Source organism: Stegodyphus dumicola, chromosome 4 (assembly GCF_044657685.1).
Source record: "Stegodyphus dumicola isolate Sdum_Otavi_A_Nest chromosome 4, ASM4465768v1".
Taxonomy (NCBI): domain Eukaryota; kingdom Metazoa; phylum Arthropoda; class Arachnida; order Araneae; family Eresidae; genus Stegodyphus; species Stegodyphus dumicola.
Window position 1 is genome coordinate 14,365,068 of NC_140771.1, and position 26,463 is coordinate 14,391,530.

The following is a 26,463-nucleotide window of genomic DNA, read 5'->3' on the forward strand; positions in this document are numbered from 1 at the left end:
TGGATTGCACTCGCAGATGCGGAGCGGCGTAAATGAGACACTTTACCGCTTGTTATATTTGTAGCGCACGGCACCGCAACCGTGAAGTTTAGTCTTAGCACAAGTGGTTAAACTAAAGGAAAAGAAAATATTTTTTGGCACAAGTAAATTAATTCATGGATTAGTTATTTTCAGGGAAAAATAAAACTACGAAAATCCGTTTTTAAAATTATTGCGAAAAATCCAAGAAGAAACGTCCTTTGATAAAACGTTTCTTCTTGGATTTTTCGTAGCTTTCTTTTTGTCAAAGAATGTTTCTTCTTAACACGTGTTTTTCAATTTCCGGTACACATCGTGGAGAGGGAAATTCTGGCCGCTAGGTTCTGTCGCCAAATCCCTTGGGAAATTTTTCCTCTGCATTCTAGCTACGTAAGAGCATTTTACTTGTATGGAACCTTTTCTTCTTTACATACACGTTCTTTAGTTAGAATAATCTCCATGTATGGTACAATGGGATTTGGCGATATGATGATGCGCAGTAAACGGTTCATTTTGGTCTTAGCGACAAGTTTCAAAATCGTGCCAAAGGCCTTACCGTATCAGGGATAAATAGAAAGGGCTAGCTCATTTCTTTGTTCGACTCCTCGCCGGCGCGAGCCTAATGGGGGAACTTAACAGGCAGTAATCTGACGTCACTGTGATGCCACCTGTTCTAATTTACTGCGTTTAAAACTGTAGTTTCATTCAGCTGCGAGACGATTTTCTAGAGGTTACATATCCCAAATTAATTTTAATCATATATATAGCTGTTTTCTAATAATGTATATAACGTAATTTTAGTCAGTTTTTATTTTAGATTCTATATTGTAAAGTATCGTTTACGTAACATGGCTTTTTGTGCTGTAGTAACATGCCGTAGCACTTACAGAAGTACGAAAGGATGAGATATTTTATTTCATGGGACCAAAGGATCCAAATGAGATTTTGCTTTTGACGAAAGAATGGATACACAAATGTCAAGACAAGATTTTATTAATGCGAAGAGCGGAAAAATCTGCAGCGAACATTTTCTATGCTATGTTTATGAAGGTGATATGAAAAATCGCTTGTTTGGATAGCCACAAAAAGAAACTGTTGAAATGGAATGCTGTGCCGAAAGTAAATTATGATGACAATAATAAGTCGAAATTGATGACAATAATAAATCAAATTTTAATGATTTTGAAATAAAACTCACAAATAAAAATGTAGATATTCCTGAATGCCCTAATTTTAAGGATAAACAAGAATGCATTGATAATTTGAAGAACAAAATAATATCCCTAGAAAATTGTATTAAAGTATTGAAAAATAGGGAAAAGAAAAATTTTATAACGTTTGTTCAGCGGCAAAGAAGGTGGACGACATCTAGACAGAAATTGGTATCAGAAATTAAAATCTCAAATAGCGAAATTTTTTTGGGGGGGGAAGCACAAATCGGAGAATTTGGAAAAATGTCTAAAGCCTATTTTTATAAAGACGCAGATTAATGTATTACTGAAAAAGAAGGAAAAAATCAGGTGTCCTAGTGAAGATATTTCACGTTGTATTGTCATAAGAGTTCTGTCATCTTAAAGCTATAATTTTTGGAAAGAAAAAAATTGGTATATTTTTATCTAGTATTAGTAAATTAAAGAAATGGTGCGCTAAATTTTAGTGTAGTCCAAGAATTCAAAGTGATGTTCTTACTCTAAAGAAGGAAAGAGGCGAATATTTGTATTCTGTAGAAAAAATATGCGTTCTCAGTTTTGATAAAATGCATATAGATTGAAAACTCTGCTATGACTCTAAACTTTACCAAGTTCTGTGTTCTTTTCAAAACGTGCAGTTTGTTTTAATCAGAGGTCTCATTTCGCGCTCTGCCTCAAATTACTGAGAAACCACGTTTTAGATAAATGGTTTGTTTTAGAAGATGGAACTGTTTCAAATTTTGATATTATTAAAGAGGTTTTAAATAGAGATTGAGAAGAAATCATACTGTGTCACAAACTAAAACCGAATTATTTAATGGTCAAGGGAAACGAGAGACAAAAAGTCGCTCCAGAGAAAACATTATTTTCAAAAAGTACCGCAAAAGGTATACTCCACCCCACAGGAAATCAAAAAGCATCTGACTTCTATGAGTTAATCGATAATATCTCTGGTATTATGAATAGTACCAACAAGAATAACAAGTATTTAACAAACTAATTTTGTTAAGTACTTGTTAAAGTTATTCTTATTGTATCCCTTGTAACTAATTATTGATTAGATTTTGTGCTAGATTAGCATTCTAGATAAAATATAATAGTATAAAACATCAAAGTAATTGGCATAAAAAGACCTGCTTCCTTTACTCATACTTTTGAAAAATTAAAAGTACTGTATTAGATACTCTGAGTAAAGCTATTTTGTCAAAATTAAGGTAACAATCTTATATACATTTATTTAATTGTTATATAGATATAAGTATAAATTACAAAATTATTTTAAAAATATCTATTATTATATTGAATCGGAAGAGAATTATAACAATGTAAAATTTACAATTAGGCAAAAAATCAAACGTAGGTTAGCAGAAATGTTGCCATATATGTTTAAAACTGTCAATGTAAAATTGTTTTTTGAGTAAATTTAAATAGCTGCTATTATAGTTACCTTAGAAGCAGTATAAAAATTCTCTCAGTTAATATGCAGATAAAGAAATTATTAGAAATAAACATGTATTAAATAAAAAACCTGCAAATAAAAATAAAAAAAAAGTACGGAACTTTATGTTAAAAGAGTAGCACATTTTATCTATTATTTTAAAATTGAGTAAGTATTATTAAATTTTTTAATGGTTCAGTCTCAAATGCATAAAGCAGTAACATTGTCTCTTCCAAATTATAGCTATCTTTCACACACAGCTCATTTTAAATGCTGGGTCAAAAACGCTAATTTTCAAGCTGTGAATTGCATCTGCGCGGTCAGTGTCATCATGACTACATCATCACTTCTCACTTTCTGCTTCAGGGGGAAAAGCTCTATGAGCTAGCCCTTCTCTTTTAAGTCCTGTTACCGTATACTATAATTTTACCGCAAAATCTTTTTAAACCCTTTTTTTTTAAATAAATACCTTGCCATTTTGCAGTAAAATAAAAAAATAGTAATCAGTCATCTGGGCTAACCATGTAATATTATTCGCTAAAATATCGTTGATTATTCTAATTCAATTTTTAAGTAATTATCTTTATTTTTATGTTATTCATATAATTTAATGTTGCTTCTTCCCTCTAAATTTATTATTAGTAAATAATATTTCCAAATTTCAGGAAATTTTCTCTGGCATAATCCTGAAATTAATTCTAGCAGTATGATGACGTACCATCACGAAATTTAATGCACATATTTTTTCCTTATGTGTGCTGCGAAATAAATATAAAATACCTCAATTTATTAAAATAGATTTCTTTTTTCATTTAGCTGCAGAATGTCTGCAAAAAAAAAAAAAAAAAAGCCTTATTTTATTCCAGATTGGGAAGATTCTAATCTCAATCTTCAGTGGAGAAAAAACAACTATTATATTTGTGTTTTCAAGTGTTAAGGTGCCTTTTAAGAACATACCTCACACAAATTAAATTTACCTAAAATCCAACCTAACTATTTAGTATTGCATTGTGATTTATAAGGACCGGATTAGCCTCGTCTTGAACTGGTGATGATCATGAGTAATAATTAAATAAAACATACATTTGTTATCCAATGTATATATCTTAAATTTTATTAAGTTTCTTAAGTGGAAAAGTAAACAAAATTATCAAACAAAGTATACCAAGAATAATTAAGAATAAATGTCCTCTGGGATTTATTGAATAATTAAGTGAATTTGCTGCACAATACAAGTAAATACCATAATTAATTTAAATCTTAGCACAGCAAACGTACATTACGCGGATAGACTGGAATTTTCTTGAAACACACCTGGAAAACCTGGAAATGTCAAGGAATTTCATTCTCCCGTTTGAGTGGCAACTCTGTAAACATGCTATAGTCCATAGCTGGCAGTCTTTAGTCATATTTGGACATATGAAACATTTTGTTATCAACTTACTGTGGATCTTATTCCAGGGTGAGATAAGTCATAAATTGATGAAAATATTTTATGCCAAAGTTCTGCAGGTATGTATGGATGATTATAATTTGTAGAAATATTGCAATAGATTTTTCTTGTTGCTCTCTGGTATAAAGATTTGGTAGATTTTTATTTTTGGGTTTACTTCTCAGTATTTCTAAATCTTCATCTTTTTGAGTGTCTGCCATAGTTTCTGCAGGTGTTCTATCTGCCATAGATTCCATAATTTTGTCTTCTGCAGATGGCACAGAAATGATGTCTATATAGGAGAGTGTGTCAGCAACTGTATTTTCATCCCTTTGGATGAATTGGATATCAGCTGAAAACTAGTCAGTGTATGACAGTTGTCTAGCTTGCCTTGGCAAGGCCTTTTTCCAAATCTTGTTGGAAAGTAAATGTTTTTTGTTTGTGACAGTGCATATTGAAAAAAATTGACCCTCTGAGACATGTTTGAAATGTTTCACAACTATATAGATGGCTAATAGTTCTCTGCCATAGCCACTATATTTTTAATGTGTTGATATCAGAGCTCGGGAGAAGAAATTCCAAGGGTTGTTTTTCATTGTACACAATCTGATGTAAAACAGCTCCAATGGCAGTTTTGGAGGAATCGGTTGTTAATGATATTTTGGCCTTTTGGGATGGGTGAATTCAATTGGTGGCATGAATAAGTGCATCTGTTAAATCTCGGAAGGCATGTCTGATTTCTTCCATCCATGCTATTTGTTTTCTGCAGTTCCTTTTGATACCACAGAGAAATGCTGTTAAATGCTATTGCAGTTTCATACAATTTAGTATGAATCTGAGAAAAATGCACAATACCTAAAGATCATCTTAAACTAGTGAATAACTTTGGTTCCAGGGAATTATTGATTGCATCAGTTTTCATTGGATGAAGTTGAAGTCCTTCAGCTGACACTTTGCATTCCAGGAATGCAAGTTTAGGTTCACCAAATTTAGATTTTGCCACATTAATGCAGACCATACTCGATTAGTTTCTCAAGGACTGCTTGTACATGTTGCCGATGAGTTTCTTCATCGGGAGAGTCTATGAGAATGTCATCTAAGTAGCAAAATACAAATTCTAGTCCATTCAGCACCTTGTTCATGGAACGTTTGGGCTGTATTGCATAAGCCGAACATAATGAATGGGAACCTAACCAAAAGGTGTGAGAATTGCTGTTTTTGGTATATCTTCCGTGTACACCGGAATTTGTTAGTATGCCTCAATGAGGTGTATGGATGAGAAAACTGTTATTCTCACTAAAATGTAAGTGCTGTCTGTAAAAAATGGAAGAGAGTATCTATCAGCAATATTATGTTTAATGCTCGGTAGTCCCCACAAGGTCTCCAGTCACCTGATTTCATCTTAGCAAGATGTAGTGAGTTCAACCAATTACTCTTGAATGGTCTGCTCGATAACCTCCTAGCTTTAGCAAAAATAGGTAGACCTCTGGTTTCGATGTAATATTAGTTGTGTTATGATTTTTAACTTTGTTATTAACAATGTTCAGTTTTAGCAAATCCGGGAAATCGTTAATAATATTTTTATTTGGATCATGTACAGCATTTATAATTGGAGTATTACTGATGTTTTGAAAACAAGGAGTTCCATTAATTGTTAACAATGTAGTGCCATCAATCAACTTGCGATTTTTGGAATCTACCAAAAGGGTAAAATTTGCAAGAAAATCCCTACCTATTATTGATCTGTTCACTTTCACAATTACAATGGGCGAACTGAACTGAACCATTTGCAGCAAACAGTTCTAATTTTGAGATGATTCTCATATCTGCAGGTAATGGAGGAATAACAGATAGTTTTGCCCTGTATCTTTTAAAAACTGGGTGGCTGATTCTTTGATATTGATGAAAAGATGGCTCAGTTCCCACCCCCTTGTCCTTCTGTCATCAGTGAGGAATGGGGGCCTTGTTTTCCAAGGTGTTTTTCTGTGATCCTGATGATAGGTTATGCAGTTTTTTACACTTAAAAAATTTTTCGCCGAATTTTTTTCGCACTGTAAGAAATACAGCATATGAATATTTATATAACAAAATTTAGTGTGTATTTTGGAAGAAACTAGATCATATTGTTGTTTTTGTGATTATATTTTTGTTTAATACAGCAAGCTATGAACTTTATAAAATTTTCTTTTTTCCCCCTCCCAGAGAGTTCCATTAACAAGCACAATTCTCCATGTGAAGAAACTGAACATATGTGAACCTCTGGAAATGTTAGCTTTTGCTCTAGAACCACCTAATATTTTAGATATTGAAAATGCAATAATACAGTTGAAAGAGGTATGGTGTATCAATAATTAGTCTTTCTCTTTTTGAAAAGAAATTGTTTTAAAAATCATCTTAATTAATAAAAATTTAGTTTGTTGAGACCATGCTTGTAATTATATGTGTATATTTCAAATTTTTAAGAGATGTAAAAATTATCCTTTCATAATTGTTTCATGTACAATTTAAAATCAGAATGATTTATTTGCAATTTAGAAGATAATTTTATGTTGTAAATTTGCTGGAAACATTGAAAATTCAAGTTAAAAACTGTAAAAATCAGCAGCTTTTTTTTTTTTTTTTTTTTTTTTAATATAAAATACTATTATGAGAATGCTAAATTATACTCTAAATTAAAAAAAAAAAACTATGACAATAGTACTACAAAGCAGAAACTAAATTAGAATAATAATAAAAGAATACATAAAAAAGAATACTTATATAAAGGAGATAGAATACAACAGTGATACAATACATTAATATGTCATGTAATCATACAAAGATAAAATAATAGTAAATGACACAAAAGATAATAATGCAATAATATGTAAAGAAATAATAATGAAAGTTTAAACAACAAATAAAGTTACTCACCTTAAATGTAGTTTTAAACTCACCTTAAATGTAGTTTTGGCACTCACATATAACCTTCAGTGCACTAAGATATGCTCTACCTCTTCCACTGCATTGCCATTAGCACGAAATCTACTGGTTACAATATTAAAACAAAATAAGTATTTTCTGAAATTCCCATAACTGTTAAAATCTGAGTTAGTTTATGATCCTACTAAATATGCTTACACTGAAATCATAGAAAAATAATTAATATTTAATCAGCAGTGTATGGAATTAAATATAAATATTGTTTTTCAGCCTGACATTTTAATTTTCTGTGAAAATTGAGTAATTGTTTAAAAGCTGTATTATTATTATTTGATGAAATATTATTTCACAACTCTATAGCACTTGAGTCACATAACTAACACTAAAAGTTTTCAATTCTTAGTTTTGTATACATTTATTTTCTTGTTTCTTTCAGGCTTTAGCTTTACTGGCAAAAGGATCAAATCCTTATGATGGTGAACTTACCTTTGTTGGTCAAGTTATGGCTAACTTGCCATTAGATATAAAGCTTAGCAAATTGATAATATTTGGGTTTGTGTTCCATTGCCTTGAAGAATGTATTGTTATTGGTATGTCCTTATTTCACACTTTTTATAAAATATTAATATTATGATATCAAACCAGTAGTTGATTTCATATTAAAAATTCTATACTGAATTAAAAATCAGAAGGAAAAAAAAAAATGCATGCAATTTAATGTTACGGTACTTATACATTATTCCATCGGCCCTGAAAGTTGGCAGAGACCCAATCAAAGTTGCGCCATCATTCTTGCAGAATTCTGAACTGGTACCTTTTTATTTAATAAACAATTAGTGTTCAACCCAGTTCTTTTTTTTTTTGTGCTTCATAAAAAGGTTTCCTTTGTTTTCTACTATTTTGTTATGCTTTTTGACTTTACTGGAAGTTCTGATAGAATGCTATGATTACAAACTTCCCCTGCTAAATGTTCCAATCTATCGTTCTTCCATTGGCTATATTCAGCTGACTATATCATGACCGTTAATATACATTTTTTGATGGCAGGATTCCATAACTTTAAAAATAGTCTACTCCTTGCTCCTCTGTAGAAGGCAAGTTGCAGTTTTTCCCCCACAAATCGCAAGGGGGGAAATACATGAGTATATCCGTGTTTATAAAAACAAAATGGGGCTTATTGAGAATCGATCAGCATGACAACAAACAGAAGCACATGTGTTGTGAGTATGTTGTTACTTCATGCTTATCCATAACTGGCACTAAATCGCAATGCTTGATGAGTTTCAGGCTCAGCAGTATAATATGTAAGGACCAGTGTAGCTTTTATAAATACAGACTTGTCACTGAAAACATTTTAAAAAGAAATCAAATGCTTCTTCTCTTATGTGACAAATATAAGGGACACTAAAAAATTTTTCTTTGATACTTTAAATACTTTTTTTGATTTTTATCCTTATAAAAGTGAAAATACAAGTATTTTATATGTATAAATTTACATTTTCACACATTGGTTTTTTACTTTTTTCTTAGTTTAATGCTGTGTTGTGTCAGCTTGATTGACAAAGAAAGCCATAACTTATAAATTGTATTACAGAATTATTGGGGAAAAAACACTTTGGAATAACATCACTTATCAAATTGTTTTTTATTAATCAATTAGATCAATTTCCAATAACCTTTAATTGTAACAAATGATTAGCAAAAAGGATTTCTTGTGAATCTCACCATGGAAAATGTAAAATTGAATCACAATTATCTAAAAATAAATTTCTTTCCGTTTGTGCTATTCCAGAATTTCATAAGCACACGTCTCAAATTTTGATTTATATCAAACGATACCATTGGAAAAGCAGTTTGGATTTTAAAAAAAAAACTGATTTCATTGCAAATATCACTAAAAAAGAGCATTGTAATTTTTAGGTCATCAAAAGTGCAAAGCAATTTTGAAGATTCTTAAAAGCACAGAAGTAGTAAATATTAACTGTAATGACTTGGATATTGTCATAATTCCTTTACTCTGAATTAAATGTAGCTTATTCCCACGTCTTTAATAATAAGCTAGACTTAGGAAAATGGAATAATTATATAAATTGAAATTGCTTGCTTTTCAATAATTGTATGAAACATGACAACCAAATCCATTTGCAAATCAGTGGCGTATTTGTAAGCAATAATATGTCCTATCTGTCTGTAATCTTTCCTTTTTGTGAAATCTTATTGTAAATGTTTTTTTTTTTTTTTTTTTTTTTTAAGTTTACCAATATATATGCAATGCAAAATAAAATAAGTAATACAATAAATTCCTCCTTTATTCATTTCAAAATCAAGCACGGTGGCCAGCTGCAAGGGAAAGGGAGCAAAACATGCTAAAACCAAAAATGAAATAAGAAATTTACATCTTTTTCTGCATTGTCATCAGAGAGTTGGTCAACATCAAGACATCAACAAGACATCAACCTGTTTCCGAAGCTATAAAGACACAAATTGTTAGTTATTTTAAGTTTAAGTTTGATTATTTTAAGTTTAAAACTTAAAATAATCAAAGTAATATGCATCTATAATAATAATATAATATAATCAATCCAGTCTGTACAGCCAAAGTGAGCAGTGTAAGAAATTGCAATATTTTAGCTTAAAATAATAATAATAAAGCATAAAAATATTATTTTGAGCAGACCAAGTGTGAAACCGGGGTATGAAAAAATAAAAATGTGTAAATTTTGAAACCGCACAAGTGGGGTTGAATAATTAGAGTATCAAAATAATAAACAAGCAAATATGCTCAAAAGTCTAATTAAAAAAATTTTCAGTTTAAGTGGATCTAGTCGAAAATAATATAAAAATACAAGCAATCCAATGTATAAAAAAAAATAAAGGAAAATTTTATCTAAAAAACATAAAATGAAAAGAAAAGTAAGTTGTTAAATTTTGTAACATTAGATAACAAAAGTTTTGAGATGAAGAAATGTAATTGACCTGTTTAATAGTAAAATGCTGTTTCTAAGCCTTAAATGTCCAAAGTACTGAATTTAAGAAATCTAAGAATTTTAAACTAATTAATATTAGTAAAAATAATTAGAAGAAACTTCTATTGTAACATTAAATATGTAGTAAAAATGAACAATTTGTAAAAGGAAACCATGCAATTACCTGGATCACATTAAAACAAATCTAAAAATAATCCAGATGAATCCAAAGTTCAAGTGAATGCTTAATTTTATAATGGTTATTTCTGGATTTCTGTTAGGATTTTTCTGTTCGAGATAATTTGATGTTTTCCTTTTTACCAAATATTCGTTTTTGCTACACAATATTTAATGTTATGATTTTAATTATTTTTATTAATATTAAGGAATTTTAAATTCAAAGTTCTTCTAAATTCATCACTTTGTACATTTTAGGCTTAACAGCAGTATTTTGCTACGAAAACAGATCAAATATGTTTTTTCACTGCAAAACTTTTGTTGCTCATTTCTTTTCTTTTTTTTCCTCCCCCCCCCCATTGGCAGGACTTAGGCTTGCCACTACTAAAGGGGGAAACTGTGGCCACTTTATTGTGGAGCACCTAATAGATAAGCCACCATTACCTCCTGTGAAGGAACATGCAATTACAGCCATGTCTTATCTGGGATTTGAACCCAGGCTCTTCAGTATGCAGTAGGCTGCTCTAACCACTATACTGTCTGGGTGGCTTGTTGCTGTAATGTTTAAGATTTTAACAACTTACGTTTTTAAGATCAAATTTTCATTTATTATTTTTCCATGTGTTGGATTGCTTGTGTTTCTTTCTTTTCTTTTTTTTTTTTTTTTTTTTTGGGATTTAATGTGCTCAATATTTTTATTCTTTTTTTCTTATTTGTCTCTAGTTTTGTGTCTAATTTTGCAATTTTTTACACTGCGTACTTCATCCTGTAGGGGTTGAACTGATAAAAACAAAGATTACTTTGATTGCTTTTGTGAGATTGTTTCTGATTTGTTTAAATTTTAATTTCTGTTTTTATTGGTTCAGAAACAGGGTGGTTTAATTACGTCTTTCATTGCACCAACTTTCCGATGATGATGCAGTGAAGAATGTAAATTTCTTATTTAATTTTTGTTTTTTTATGTTTTGTCTCCTTTTTTCTGTAGTTTGCCATTCTGCTTCTGTTTTTATATCTTTTAATTTATTTTGCATTATTACCATCATATTTGGTGCTTTCAGAATGCAATGACATTAGGTTTTGAGCTACTTATTACTTTGTATTTATACATATAGTAATGATATTTTTATGAATAATTCTAATGTGTTGAAAAATGCAATATGTATCCTGGGTGCCTCAAGTTAAACACAAGAAATAATTATAACAATGATATTCGCTTCCTTATGCGCAGAACATTGAAGAATGAAATTCATAAACTTGACAGTACACATTTTAGTAATGAAACACTGCTAAACATAATTACTCATCAGTTATCCAAATGTGAGTAGTATCACTCAAAACATCTAGATATTGTTTCTTATATTATTTTGATTTTGTATTTTTAGTAGATTTAAATACAAACCTGAATTATTAATATGATCATAGATTTCTAATGTAAGAATGGATCCCCCCCTGAAAAAAAGATTACAAGGGTAATATAAAATACTTGTTAACAATAGGCAAAAAATATAAGAGGGAATTAAAAGGTCTACTTTTCTGTCATTTTTTCACATTGTCACTAAATCTATTTAAACGTTTATCTAAACACAGGACCAACTTGTTTAACCCGACTGGTAGAACTCACGTCCCTGCCCATTGAGCCAGTTCTTGACAGCTGTTGTCACATTGCTTTCTGAAGAGAACCACATTCCAGATAAATGTTCCTTCAGTTTAGGGAAAAGGAAATAGTCACTGGGTGCTAAATCTGGGCTGTATGGGGGATGACCTCAGACTTACCTCTTTTGCAACAAGTTTTGAGTAAGTGAGCAGTATATGGCTGGGCATTGTCATGCAGAAGAATGACACTATCACTCAACATGCCAGGGCATTTGCGTCGGAAAAGTATTCCATTCACAAGAGTACTTTTCAAATGTTGATGCTTTTAACTTCCCCCCCCCTCCTTTCCCGAATCTGCTTACATGCAAATCTGATCAAAGATCTGTAAATTGTACTCTTATTTTTTTTCTTCCCAGACAAAATAAATTAACCAGTTTATCTTGCTTGGTGCAGTTATCCTTTTTTGAATATATTCTTAGAATATTCACAGAATTTTGAAATAACTCGGGATTAAATTCTGTTATCCATTTTACCTCCATAAATTTAATATTCTGTGATATTTTATGGTGTATTATTTGAAATCGGGATTGATTTTTTGTTGTTTCCTCTACTGCATAAAAAAATTTTAATACTTTTATATTTTTTGACATGCATTATAAAGTTAAATTTGATTTGACTTAATCTAAACATTAGTCTAGCCTTCTAGATTTTGTGACAACTGTCCTATTTTTACTTACTTTTTATAACCAGAATGCTGACTATAACAATATTAAAATCTAAAGGATTTATTTAAGTTACAGAATTTTACAAAGTTTGTGGTGTTAAAATAAACCTTACACCATATGATATTTTTGCATTTTAAGTCAGAAGTTGCAATTTAAGTCAGAAGAAATTAACTCAAGATTATTATTTACTACTTACTCTTCTATTAGTTAGAAGTTTCATTCTTAGGCAAACATATGCTTTTGGTTTTGCTGGTTTACACTGATAATAAGAATAATAACTTCCATAATAACTTCTAAAATTTTAATCTGCCTGTTGCCCTGACTAAGACTTAGGGCAGCAGGTAGGTTAAAATTTAAGATAAGATTTAGGGTTACAAGTATGTCTGTAATTTATGTGTAATTACATTTATTTTTGATTCCTTTCATCCTGTCTCATTCTGTACTGCTATGGGTTTTAAATATTTCTTTTTTTTTTCTTTTTTTTTTTTTTTAATTACAGCTGCAAGTTTATCATTGCAAAGTTTCTTTGCAAGACCATTTCAGAAGGCATTAGAAGCATATAGGTAGGTTTGTATATAAGTGGGGGTTATTTGAATTTTTATACATTTATTTTTATGCAGTTTCATCATGAATTAAAGACTATTTTTAATTATAGTTCTAATGCAGAAGTGTAAGTAGGATTTTTAGTGTCTGGGGACAAATGAAAGCATGCCCCTTCCTATTTGCCAAAATTCAATGAGGAAGAAAAGAAAATTTTAGAATGCTCCACCTGGGGACAAATATCCTCCTTTGCCCCCCTATCCACCTAATGGTACAGAATTACCAATTTGAACTGAGTGGATGATGCTATTTAGAACTGTATATTGCTATAAAAAAATTGTATAAAACAGATCCAGAATAGCAAGATAGAATTAGGCTTCCCAGAATTTTATTGCAGTTAATAAAAATGAGTAAATGTATTTGTGACCTTTTTTGACATTATGACCTTTGATTGTGGTCTGATTGTTACTAAAAATGTATGGTTATACTATCTGTGAAAGAGCAATAACTGAAGACTTCTCCAAGGAAATGAAAATAAGAATGTACAATGTACACTGCAAAAAAAGAAGACAGTTCTATAGCTCCGGTAGTACTGGGCCGATTGACAAAATTCAACTTGCGTTTTTCATGTCTTGAAAGTGAAACTTAGGATATGTATTAGATTTATATATTATTGTATTAGATTTATATATGTATTAGATTTGCTCTAATATAGGTATTTTGACACAGAAATCAAGACTTTTCTGAAATAACATACCAATTTTTTGATTCTACGACTCAAATTATGCCAGACTACTGTAAATTTCCAGAAATCCGCAAAGCTTGGGACGAGAGGTTGTGCGGATTTTAGAATTTTGCAGGTTTTAGGACAGAAAGATAAAGCATAATATTTGGATTAAAAGTGCAAAATGAATAAGGCATATTAGATACATTTAATTAAATTATTATATACATTATTGCAATAATTTATTATATGCATTAAATTATTATTACATATATAAATGGATTATATTATTCGTTGTATTATATGTACACAGCATCGAGGTTTGCCGATTTCTCCTCATGCAGAGATTTCAGGTTTCGGATTCCGGTGTTAGAATCACTGTTGCTGTAAAATTTCAACAGCTTTTCTTTATTTTTCCATATATCATACACAATCGTGTCGCAATTCCATACCATTCTGCTATAAATCAAGGAGTAGCACCTGCTTCCATCTTTTGCAGAATTTGCACTTTTTGTGTTACCGTCAATGTAACGTGTTTATGTTTTTCAACGCTGCAAGCAGTAAAGTCACGAGTGCGTTTCTTATCTGTCTTTGTATTAAAAAGGGCTGAAATTAAAAATATTCTTAATTTATCCACAAAATATCCGGATAAAATAAAGGCAGCGCTAAACAATCTCGTGAAATGAGATAACAAAGCTCAGAAAATACAACAACGTGAATCATGAACTTGAACAAAGAGTCGAGTGAATCGTCTGCTTTTTTACCTCGATGCAGATTAGAGGGAAAAACACTTATCTTATTTATTTTATCTTATTTTTTTTAAAACTTTTTTATATCATTAATTTGGTATTTCCGTTTTGACTCATTATTATTCGGTAATATGACGTCGTTATTCGGTAAGTATTTTTTTTTCTTCGATATTTTGTACTCAGTGTTATGTTTTTTGGAACCTATAAACTGAATGTTTATATTCTGAGAGGCAACGCGGATTTTCGGTATTTGAGTGTACTGAGTTTTGTAAAAATTGCACTAGTCGTTTTTAACAAATTGGCTCTCAAAATTTTAGCTCCTCAATATTAATTGAGTTTGGTATATATTCATTAATCTCTCTTTCTTTTATTAAACTTATTTGATTCTTCCTTTCACATTAAAAAATTTAGGTTCATTCCAAATAAAATTCACTCATTTTTTATGATTTATTTTTAAAATTTGCATTTAAAAATAATTTTTGTAAATTTTAAAAAAAATTGAATTATAATTTATAAAATTTTTACCATCATTTTGAAGTAGACGTATTTCTAAGCATACCTGCAAAAAATTACAATTTTTTATTCAAAACTTCCGAAGATATACGTGAATTTATATATTGACGCATTTTGAAATTTGGCATATTTGTTGAAAGCGATAAAACATCAAATGTGGTTTAGACACTTTGCTAAAATTATTTGAAAGTAGAAACAGACTTTTTTTCCCCGCTCATACACGATGTAAAAAGTGCAGGAACAAAGTGCTTCCCCCCCCCCCGATCCGATCCGGCATATTGGAAGGGAAAGGGAAATTGGTTACCATATACACTGCTGGACATTGAAAATGCAACACCAAGAAGGAGTGGTCAGAAATTAATGCAAATTTTAGAGTAGACGCACGTCACTGAGTTATGCGAATGATGTGAAATGCGCAGTTCTCCATGAAGTAAGATATAAGGGAAGGAACGTGCAGAATGGGCAATATTCGTGTCGTTATTTCTCCCAGATGAATTATCGAGGAAAAGTCGGTTTTTGTCCTGGGGAATACGTGTAATAGGAGAGAATGGCCAGGCTGCCGTCAACGAAGGCACTTCCAACAGATAGACGATTTTACACGAGGGGTATGGTGCTCGGTCTGAGAAGGGCGGGCTGGTCCTTACATCAAATTGCAACTATACCCACATGGATGTGAGCACGGTGTATCAGCTATGGCGAACATGGTTGGAACAAGGAAATGTGGGAAGAAGGAGGGATGCAGGTGCAGCCAGAGTGATGTTAACACGCGTGGATTGACCCATCCGGCGACGAGGTGTGGCGATCCCGCAAGTCACTTGTACTGTGATTCAGTATAATGTGCAAGATACCCTGGATGTTCCTGTGTCGACTAGAACCATTTCCCGTTGGTTGGTTGAACGTGGCCTACACTCACGGTGTCCGTTAAGAAAACTGCCATTGACCCTACAACATAGACGCCAACGTTTAGAATGGTGCCAGATTGGAGTGATGTGGATGACAGAATGGCAAAAGGTCGTGTTCTCAGATGAGTCACGCTTCTGTTTATCCAGTGACAGTTGGCGCATACGTGTGTGGTGTCGACATGGGGACAGATCTAATCCAGCACTAACTGTGGAATGCCCCACCATGCGACAACGTGGCATAATAGTTTGGGGCAATGTTGCCTACGATTCCAGGTCACCTCAAGTTCGTATTCAGGGCACTTTGACGGCCCCATGCCTAATGCAATTTTTCAGCAGGATAACGCCCGACCACTCAGTGCTTGCATCTGGCAACATGCTCTGCAAGGTATACAGATGCTTCCCTGGCCGCCATACTCTCCTGACCTGTCACCAATCGAACATGTGTGGGATGTGATTGGACATCGTTTACAGACTCTGGCCCTGCCTCGTTCAGAAGATGAACTGTGGCAAATGGTTGAAAGGGAATGGAGAGCCATCTCTCAGGACACCATCCACTCTCTTATTGAATCTATGCCTAGATGTGTTTCTTCGTGCATCGCTGTCTGCTGCAGTCCTACATATGCCGTTCTCGCTCTGTATTCTGACTATCATTTTGAAATAAAGATCACTTATTGCTGCTTGCTGTCTCTTTTTTCCAAATTTCATCACTTTCTGACCACTCCTTCTTGGTGTTGCATTTTCAATGTTGAGCAGTGTATTAAGAAGTTCGCCAAGTGAATTTTTCTTGTCCAAACTGAAAAAATTTTGCCAAGATAAATTTTTGAATTTCTCTGTAAATTTCACATCAAATTTTACAAAATTTAATATCTGGGCATAATTTTAGTCGTAGAATCGAAATATGGAAAAAATTGGTATGTTATTTCAGAAAAACTCCAATTTTGTGTCAAAATACCTATGTTAGAACAGTGAGTTAGAAATATATGTAAGATAAAAAATATGAAGGCAAACTTCTAAACTTAATTCAGTGGCGTAGCAAGCATAACTGGCGCCCGGGGCAAAATAACTTTTTGGCGCCCCCCCCCCCCCACAAAAAAAAACTTTTAGTAATATAAGGTATAGAATATATTCGTAATAAGAAAATAATGCAAATAATAATAAAATGCTGAATCTGCCATAAAATACTCAAAAATATATAAAGATTAGTCACTACCTAACTGCACTAGCCTTGGATTAGGAAATGCATCTGTGTCAGCGGAAAAATCTGACCTACGATGATCTAGAATTAGTTAAAAAGGTGTTATTAACTTTACATACATATCTATAAGTGTTTTTAAAAAGTACAATTTTTAAACAATTAAAAGTTTAATATACATTATAGGTAAACAGATATGTGGCAAGTTGCCTACTACAACTTAACTCTGCCAGTCTGATAACCCATAGCAACCAAAAACAAAAATAATATTTGTTCCATTCAATTGTTATAATTGTTTAACGATCTGTCTCAAAAAATTGTACTACCATATTTGGTGACACGTATTTATTACGACTGGCAACCTTCAATGTTGCACATGTATGGAGTTTATATGTCTAAATTCTGAGCAGCAGTAAGTTATCCAGTGTGATGAGATGCAAGTAAGACATTCACCTGTCATTTCAAGCTTTTTGCCGCATTCCGGTGAGTCAACATATTTCTGTCATAATTTCAGCGGATATATGTATCGTCTGCTGCATTTGAGCCTCCAATTTCTCTGATTTCAAGTACCAAGAAACTGTGTCACTATATACATATTGATTATTTTCTATACATATTATTATTGTGCATATTCTATACATATTATTATTGTGCATATTTCATTGAGCTAAAGTGGTTGACAACGATGCTACTTCGCAATTGGCGAGAGTGGCAGTTAAGCCACCGCCTTTTTCTCGCCGAGACCCATCGTTATGTTTCATTCAATTGGATGCGCAGTTGAGTCACATTACTGCCGACGAAACTCAATTTTATACAGTAATCGCTGCGTTAGAATCAGAGGTACTGCAATCAGCTCATGAAATAATTTTGAATCCATCGACGGCGGACAAATACAAATGTTTAAAAAAATTAATTTCTGTTTATGAAGAATCCGAGACAGTTAAAATCGAGCAGCTGTTGCATGATTTCCGGTTGGGTGATATGAGGCCTTCTCACTTGCTGTCTAAAATGTCAGATTTAGTCGCCGGTAACCTAACGGATAACATTCTTAAAACATTATGGATGACTAGACTCCCATCTAACATGCAAACCATTTTAGCGGCCAGTAGCGAGCCACTTAAAAATCTTCCCGAAATCGCTGATAAAATTCACGAGATGGCCATTCCAGCGCAAATACACGCAGTGCAGGCTCCTGGTCCAGGTATTGTGGCGTTACAAGCTTATATTGATGATTTGTCCAAACAGGTTGCTCATTTAGTAGTCATCCAATCTTAACCTTTCCAGCGCAACCGCTCCGCATCATGTGGTCGAAATACACGCTGTAGCCAACTGAGGAAACGTTATCAAAGCCCTCCTTTGGGTCATAATACAGGGAAGACCCAATCCTCCTAGTCCCATGGACCATATGATTATGAAAGGTCGACCCCCTCAAAACCACAAAAGGAAAGAAGAGAGAAAAAGAAGCTAATTATCTAAAAATAACTGGAGGTTAATTAACGAACTAAAAATAAGGAAGAGACATACAAACAACGAAGCACAACACCAACATTCAAAATCCAAAAACAATGAAAAACCCCACGAGCAAACAGAGTGGCGGAAACTCTCAAGAAATATTCATTCACATGAATTTTCGGAACAGGCACAGGAGGTCCAAAGCCATCGAGGAATTCCCAATTTAAATAACCTGCAGAAGGTCAAACCGAATTCCCTACAGTATTGCTTTAATAGCATATTATTTGTATAATCATAATTCTATTTAAACTATTAATTTATTTTAAAAATTTACTTTAATAGTCCTACTACTATCTGAATTCAAATGTATTAATTATCCTTAATAATCGTAGAAAAGAAGCTCCAGGACTGCCAATAACCGAAACTGGAAAAATTTAAGATTGCCGTGTATCATATTAAAACCCTAGTAATTACTTCATTAAGAACAGAATATAAGAAAAATTTTAAAACTTTAAAATTTCAGAGCATTTTAAAATCAAAAACTACAATTAAAAAAATATGAAAATTCCATAAAATTTAAAATTTAAAATTCGAAATCTAAAACTCAAAACCACTAGTTTCGATAATTTAGGATTCTCAACATTTGCAAGGCCATATCTATGTAACAATCAACTGCATCTCTTCGAAATACCGCATGTACAAAACATCCACAATGCATTAAATAAAACAGTACACAGAAAAATTTCAAAATTTTCGTAGTAAACCTATAAATACTCATCACTGAGAATATAATACATATAATCAAAAGATAAATATACACAATACTAAACAAATATTCCAAATTCAATATTAGAATTAATCAAATCCATTGTACATTTAGAATATGTTTTTACGATTTTCAAGTTCCATGACTTATCTCCCAAACATTTCTTTCTCAAATTTTCCAATAAGGAACAATGATTCAAGAAGTGATCTGCGTTACCAACTTGATGGCAATGACCACACAAGTCTGAATTTTGTAAATTAAATCTCGAGAGGTACGTGGGAAATCTTCCATGCCCAGTTAAAAACTGGTTTAAATCAATATTACTAATTGGTCGCATACCATTTTGAATTTTAATATACTTCAAAAGACCCACGCACCTCTCTGATTCATTCCATCTAGTAGTATTCCAAATATCATTATAAAAATTTTTCATGTTTCTAATTGCATAACTTCTCAAACCAGAAATTTCTATTTATATTCATAATCATCATTAGTGGTCGCCTCTTTAGCCAGCACGTCGGCCCTTTCATTTCCAACAAAGCCAACATGCGCTTTTATCCAGTGTAAATGAATGCACATATTCTGCATCAAAAATTTCAATAGACATTTAATATCAAATATTAATAAATTAGTAGGACAGGCCAAGGTCAAGGATTAAAGCAAAGACATACAGCCAGTATATATATGAATAGAATTAACACAAGTCAAAATTTTCTTAACCCATTGAAGGGCTTTAACTAAAGCACAGCATTCTGATTGAAATACAGAATTATAATTATTAAGCTTATATTTTTTATTTTCAATTTCAGTTCCATAATGATAAATCACAAATGCTGCTCCCAATTTATCATCTTGCCTGGACCCGTCAGTATAAATATCCAATTCTCGGACTATTGGGGAGTTTACAATCAAATTCAGAAACACATAAATCAGAAGGATGTACCAAAATATTATTAATTCTTTCAAACATATGCCTTGTAATCAAAATATCTTTATACAATTTAAAATCAAGTCTACCAGTTCTGAACAAAAATTTTTCAAAATATAATTTATATAAAATTGAAAGAGGCGGCGTGCAGGCTAGAACGCAGAGTACCTCAGTTGAGACAGTATGAAAACATCTTGTAATCATTAAGCACCAGCTCCTCTGTATCGCATCGAGTTTGTTCCTCAACCTGACCAAATCCCCGGCACTGGATCCCCAGGCACCAATTCCATAGAAAACTCTAGGGATAATTACATTATTCAAAATATCTTTAAGAATGCATGATTTGTTACAAGGTGTCTCACTAGAAAAAGGATCTCCTGTAAAACATTAACATATCATCTGAGAGCCGATGAATTGTTTTAAAATGATCTGCGAAGGTCAACTTGCAATCAGTCTTGACTCCCAAATATTTAATAACATCAACAAACTTTATTCTTTTTCCTTGATATCTAAATCGTGGAGCTCTCACTTTGATCCCAGCCCGCGGAAAAATGATTGCAAAAGTTTTTTCTAAGTTGAATTCAAGACCCTCGCTGATTCTCCAGTTTTCCAGTTTTAACATAACATTCTCAAATGATTTGAGTTTTTCCAATGATGCACCATATATCAGAACAGCAAGATCATCTGCATATGCAATAAAGTTAACATCACTGGGGAATTCCAAAATAAGAAATTTGTTTAATATGATATTCCAGAGCAGGGGAGCACTGCAGGAGCCCTGCGGACAACCAATGAAAATCTCTAGTTCTCTCTCTGCAGTCTCATCCTTAAAAGCATTAAACAAGATTTTGCGATTGTTAAAATAACTCCTATAACATTGAATCAAATTCCTTGGCAATTTAAGGTTAATCATGGTTTGTAAAATAGAGTTCCAGCACACTGAATAGAATGCAGACGAAACATCCAAGGACAGCAGCACTACGTGATGCGAACTCTTATTGCTTCTAATAAAGTCAATAGTATCATACAATGCATCATCTGTAGAACAGCCAGCTGTGAAACCATACTGTCGCCGACTGAGTATCATTCTACTATTCAGGTAAAACTTCAATCTCTCAACCAAGATTCTTTCATACACTTTTCCAAAAACACTCAAAAGTACAATTGGTCTATATCTGTCATTCTGCTTTGGAATTAAAACAACTCGACCGATTTTCCAATTTCTTGGAAACTCATAAAATGTAAAACAGTAATTAAAAAGCAATATAAAAATATCCAGATATGTAAAAATTAGAATCTGAACAAATATAGGATTAAAACAGTCCGGACCCGGAGCGCTTCGACGCCTTATTTGTTCAACTGCACTTCTGATCTCTGCCTCTGTAATTACAGCATCATCCAATGGGCAATCAGAAAGTCTATCCTCATCTAATGAAATATCCTCAGGAGCTCCCAATTTGAGTGATTGCAAAAGCTTCTGCCTATTGAGTTCAATCAAATTGTCAGCGTGCTGAGGATTATACAGAGCAACAGCACGTCTCACTTTTTCAGAGGCAATTCGATAAAAACCATTATAATAATAAAGATTATTAAGAAAAAATTTCTTCTTTGTTTCAAATTTTGTCTTCCAAATTACGTTTATAAGTTGCCAATTCTTTTTTATATGCAATTTTCCTTTCATTACGTATATTGTCAGTTAAATTCAAAATTTGCGAACTTTTCCTCAAAGCACGTATCTGGCGTCGCATACAAGTCCACCCCGAAATCTGCCTACTTCCCTTTTGTTTTGTTCGTAACTTCTTTTTAACATCGATAGACAGATCCTCAAAAATTTTTCAATACAATTTTCAATTGTATCAGAGTCCTCACACTTCAATAAACTAATTTAAATTTCTGCATTATCGGAGCAATTTTATAACAATACCTTGTAATCCGGTGGACATATCTTGTTAAAACAATCTTAGGAGCACAATGAATATTTTCATCATAATTCAACTGCAAATAACGATGATCACTAAGACTCTCATCCATCAGAACTTGCAGAGCTCCAGAATTGATAGACAAACCTGGTGAGGTCATAACAAGATCAGTCCATACCTCACCGATGGTAGATTTGAAAGTTGCAGGAAAACTCAAATCATTTAGTAAAATTATATTATTAGAGACGATAAAGTCAAATACCAATCGCCTTCTTGCATCAATATCTCCTGCGCGCCAGCTTGGATGTTTAGAGTTAAAATCACCGGTAACAATGAATTTATTATAATTTTGCATGACCGGGTATTTGTTTTTACCACCACAAATTTCGAAACAAGGCAAAACAAATACCGCCCACCGTGTCGTTATAACGACCAGGGAAACGAAAAGGGCCGTTGCTTGAAGTTGTGAGCGACAGCGGCTGGAATTTTGCACGCCTTTTTCTCATCGAAAAGAATTCGGGCTTAAGTTTCTTGTTGTTCTTGTCTTTTGATGTTTCTGTCGTTCCACCACATTTTCACGAACAAAAGCGCCTTACCAAGTTACAACTTTATGTAGCAAATGGAACTCCTATTCAAACTTTTGGTGAACGCCTGATATCTGTTGATTTAGGATTGCACCACAAGTTCCAATGGCCATTCATTATTGCTACTGTTTCAAGTCCTATTATTGGCGCAGATTTTTTTCAAAAATTTTCTTTGCTTGCCGATCTTAAAAATCGCCGTTTGATAGATTCCACAACCAACTTAACTTATCCGGGAGTAATTCTCAATAGTCAAGATTTGAGAATTAAACTGATTTCGGGTAACTCCCCATGGCATCAACTTCTCAGAGAATTCCCTACAAACAAGCGCCCAGTTATGAGTATTTCCGAACCCAAGCAAGATGTATTACATTACATTGAAACTACCGGGCCTCCGATTGTCGCTAAACGAAGACGCTTAACTCTGGACAAGCTTAAAGCCGCCAAAGAGGAAATTGAATACATGATGGAACAGGGAATTTGCCATCCTTCAAAAAGCTCTAGGGTCAGTCCGCTCCATCTAGTTCGGAAACGAAATGGTAACTGGCGCCCGTGTGGCAATTATCACCGGTTAAATGCAGCTACAATTCCTGATCGTTACCCAATCCCTCACATTCAAGGGCTGTATGCAAGTTTTCGAGTGAAAAGCTATTTTTACAGCCATTGATCTTGAGCAGGTGTATCGCAAAGTTCCCGTTATTGCGTCCCCTAAAAACCCCAGTCGCCCTTTAAAAAGGGGAGTTTATAAGGTATTTCTCCCGCTTTCCTAGCGTGCCTTCGTGGTGTAGTGGTTCTGCACGCTGGGCCAGTACTCCAGAGGTCCGCGTTTCGATTCCCGGTGAAGGCGTTGCATATTTTTCATCTCTTCTGCTTCCAAAAAATAACCTAATATCTCTACACGTTGACAAATCAACAACAGGTATAGGAGCAGTTTTAAAACAAAAAGGTCAAGAATTATGGAAACCACTTATTTTTTATGGAAACCACTTATTTTTCTAAAACCCACTTATTTTTCTAAAAACCACAGTTTTTTAGAAAAATATAAACATATTTTTCTAATAAAATATAAACATATTTTTCTAAAAAACTCTCACTAGCACAAACCAGATACATCACTTACGATCGCGAATTATTAGGAATTTATGAAGCTGTCAAATATTATCGGCATATGCTATAGGAACGTGTTTTCATGATCTTCACAGATCACAAACCCTTAATATATACTTTTCAGCAGCGTTCGGATAAAGCTTCTCCTCGTCAAATGAGACACCTAAACTTTATAGGACAATTTTCAACAGATAAATCCGTTATATTGCGGGTTGGCAGAATATTGTAGCAGACATCTTGTCTCGTATTGAAGAACTAGCCGTTCCTTCGCCAATAAACTTTGCTGCCCTTGCGGATGAACAACACCGGGATTCAGAACTACAAACCCTCTTGAAAAGCAAATCTTTCACCAATCTCAACTTGCAGCTGTCACCTGGAAAATCACTTTATTGTGATGTTCAGGATTCAAGATTTCGACCTTATGTTCCCTCCGTGTTTCGCCATGCCATTTTTAGTCAGTTACATCGTCTGTCACATCCTGACATCAAGGCTTCAAGGAAACTGATATAGCAACGTTTCGTATGGAATAGCATGCAAAAGGACATAGCCAACTGGACACCATCATGCTTGGAGTGCCAAAGATCTAAAATTGTCAGACACACCACCAGCCAACTTAAAAATTTTAATTTGTCCTCATCTCGCTTCAATCACGTGCACCTCGACTTGGTCGAGCTCTTATATTTATTAATAATAATATAATACATGAATAAAATTAATTATTATGTATACATTTTTCTTACCTTGAAAATTTAGAAGCAAATTTATCATTTACTTCATCAAAGTCGATCCTTTCAAATTTTTCTCTTTCCACACTTAAAAATGCTAGATGACTTAGGGGATCTTGTCCCACCGTTGATTGTAAATATGTGAAAATTTATTTTAATTTGCTGAACGAACGTTCATAGTAAGTAGTATTTAAAGTGCGACTCTTAGGTTTGGAAAAACATATTCTCTATAGATCTGCAGTGGAGTTTTAGGTTCTGTTTCTTTTCTACTGCGGAGTAACGTCATGCAGTCACATTCACTGCTCAAAACAATTAGGGTGTATTGTGGGTTCGGTATGAAATAACCATATAATCGATAGCATTTTTGAACAAAAGAAAATAGAAGAGATTATACAGGAAAATTATAACGTTTACAAAGTTGGGAATATGCAAATTTAGTCTGTGACGTCGAAAACTATGCGTTTTAGATAAGGAGTAAGGAACGACCTGTAGTATTCCTTTTGTAATAGAAGATTAAAAACAATTCATATGCGTTGAATGCTTCGCAGTGAATATACGACGTCTCAGCAAGATGACTTAGTTGAATCAGTAGCCAGGAAGGCCATCAGCCGTTTACAGGAGAGTCAAACGCAATCCATTGTAGCGGAATCTCAAAAAAGTCATTTCCAGATTATGGAATCGGATTTTGGAAACTGGATATATTTGAGAAATTCGGGACAAGGTCGTGTTATCGTTTTAAAATAAAAAGGAGATATACGTGCATTTCGTTTAAATATATATCTCTACTTTGGAGAAATAAAGTGGTCAGAAAGAACGTTTTGGCTGATGTACTGCAAGCATTTTATTACACAAATCAAGAAAATAAATAATTAATTATATTACAATAGTTATTAATTTTAAATATATTTTCCAGAAATCGATCAAAATAAAAACTGAAATTTTCCTGAAAATCTTGTTTGGAGACCATTTGGCGCCCCTGTACGAGCGGGGCCCGGGGCATCATACACCCCCTTGCCCCCCTCTCGCTACGCCACTGACTTAATTCACTATAACTTCCATTATTTTCTATTTCATTTGAGAACTTCCTCTATCTGTCCTAAAAATAGCGCTTAAGTCTAAACTGCGTCATTCAAATTAATCATGCGATCTTACTTAACCCATAATGCAGATCCCTCTCGACCAATCACCAAATTGTAAACCGAAACTTTTCTCTTCGCATGCTTCCATCTTTCATAACTACGCACTTCAGCTTTTGCTCTGTGCTGTGCTAAGACGTAATTTTGCTGCCTTGCTTTCTATCTCAACAATATTAAAAATGTAAATCTTCTGTGGAAAGGCACGACTAGAGTGCCAAGTGATTGTGGCCACAAATATCGATTGGAAATAAAAATGGAATTAAAACTGCCTCGACTGCCAAGTTCTTTAAATACTACGGAATCAAAATTCTTCTTCAATATGGATCTAATCAAGCATCGACACTGCTTCGTCATTTCCTTTGCTTTTATTATGACATATATATATATATATGTATATACAAAGTCGCACTTTCGAGACGTGAAAAACGCAATTTGAATTTTGTCAATCGGCCGAGTAGAACGGGAGATTGTTATCATCAATGATTGGATTTGTCAGCAATGGAATACATTGCTTGCATGAGTGTTTTTATATCTCCCTTCCATTAAAATAATTATGCATATAAAATTGTTAGTAGAATCCAGTTTGACCTAAAAAGTTTTCCCATAAATGAGTTTTCTAAACTCCTTTCTAATGTTATTCTGACTCTAATTGCAAATCTCTTTAAAATTTTCCAACTTATACTGGATTACTTTAATCTTATTTTACTGCTTTCTCAGAAATATTGGTTTTAGCCTGAAACTATCCCCTGCTTTGGAAATTTTGGGATG

The 26,463-nt window shown here is 33.1% G+C and overlaps 1 protein-coding gene across 2 annotated transcripts in view; it reads left to right on the forward strand.

Moving 5' to 3' along the window:
* Positions 1-26,463, forward strand: part of spn-E (tudor domain containing 9 protein spindle E) — a 166,414-nt gene that overhangs the window by 56,286 nt on the left and 83,665 nt on the right. For both annotated transcript variants that reach the window (XM_085814583.1, XM_085814585.1), the window contains exons 16-18: positions 6,281-6,412; positions 7,437-7,590; positions 12,961-13,024. In XM_085814583.1, the coding sequence (XP_085670709.1) occupies positions 6,281-6,412; positions 7,437-7,590; positions 12,961-13,024 (350 nt within the window). The remainder of the gene's footprint in view (positions 1-6,280; positions 6,413-7,436; positions 7,591-12,960; positions 13,025-26,463) is intronic.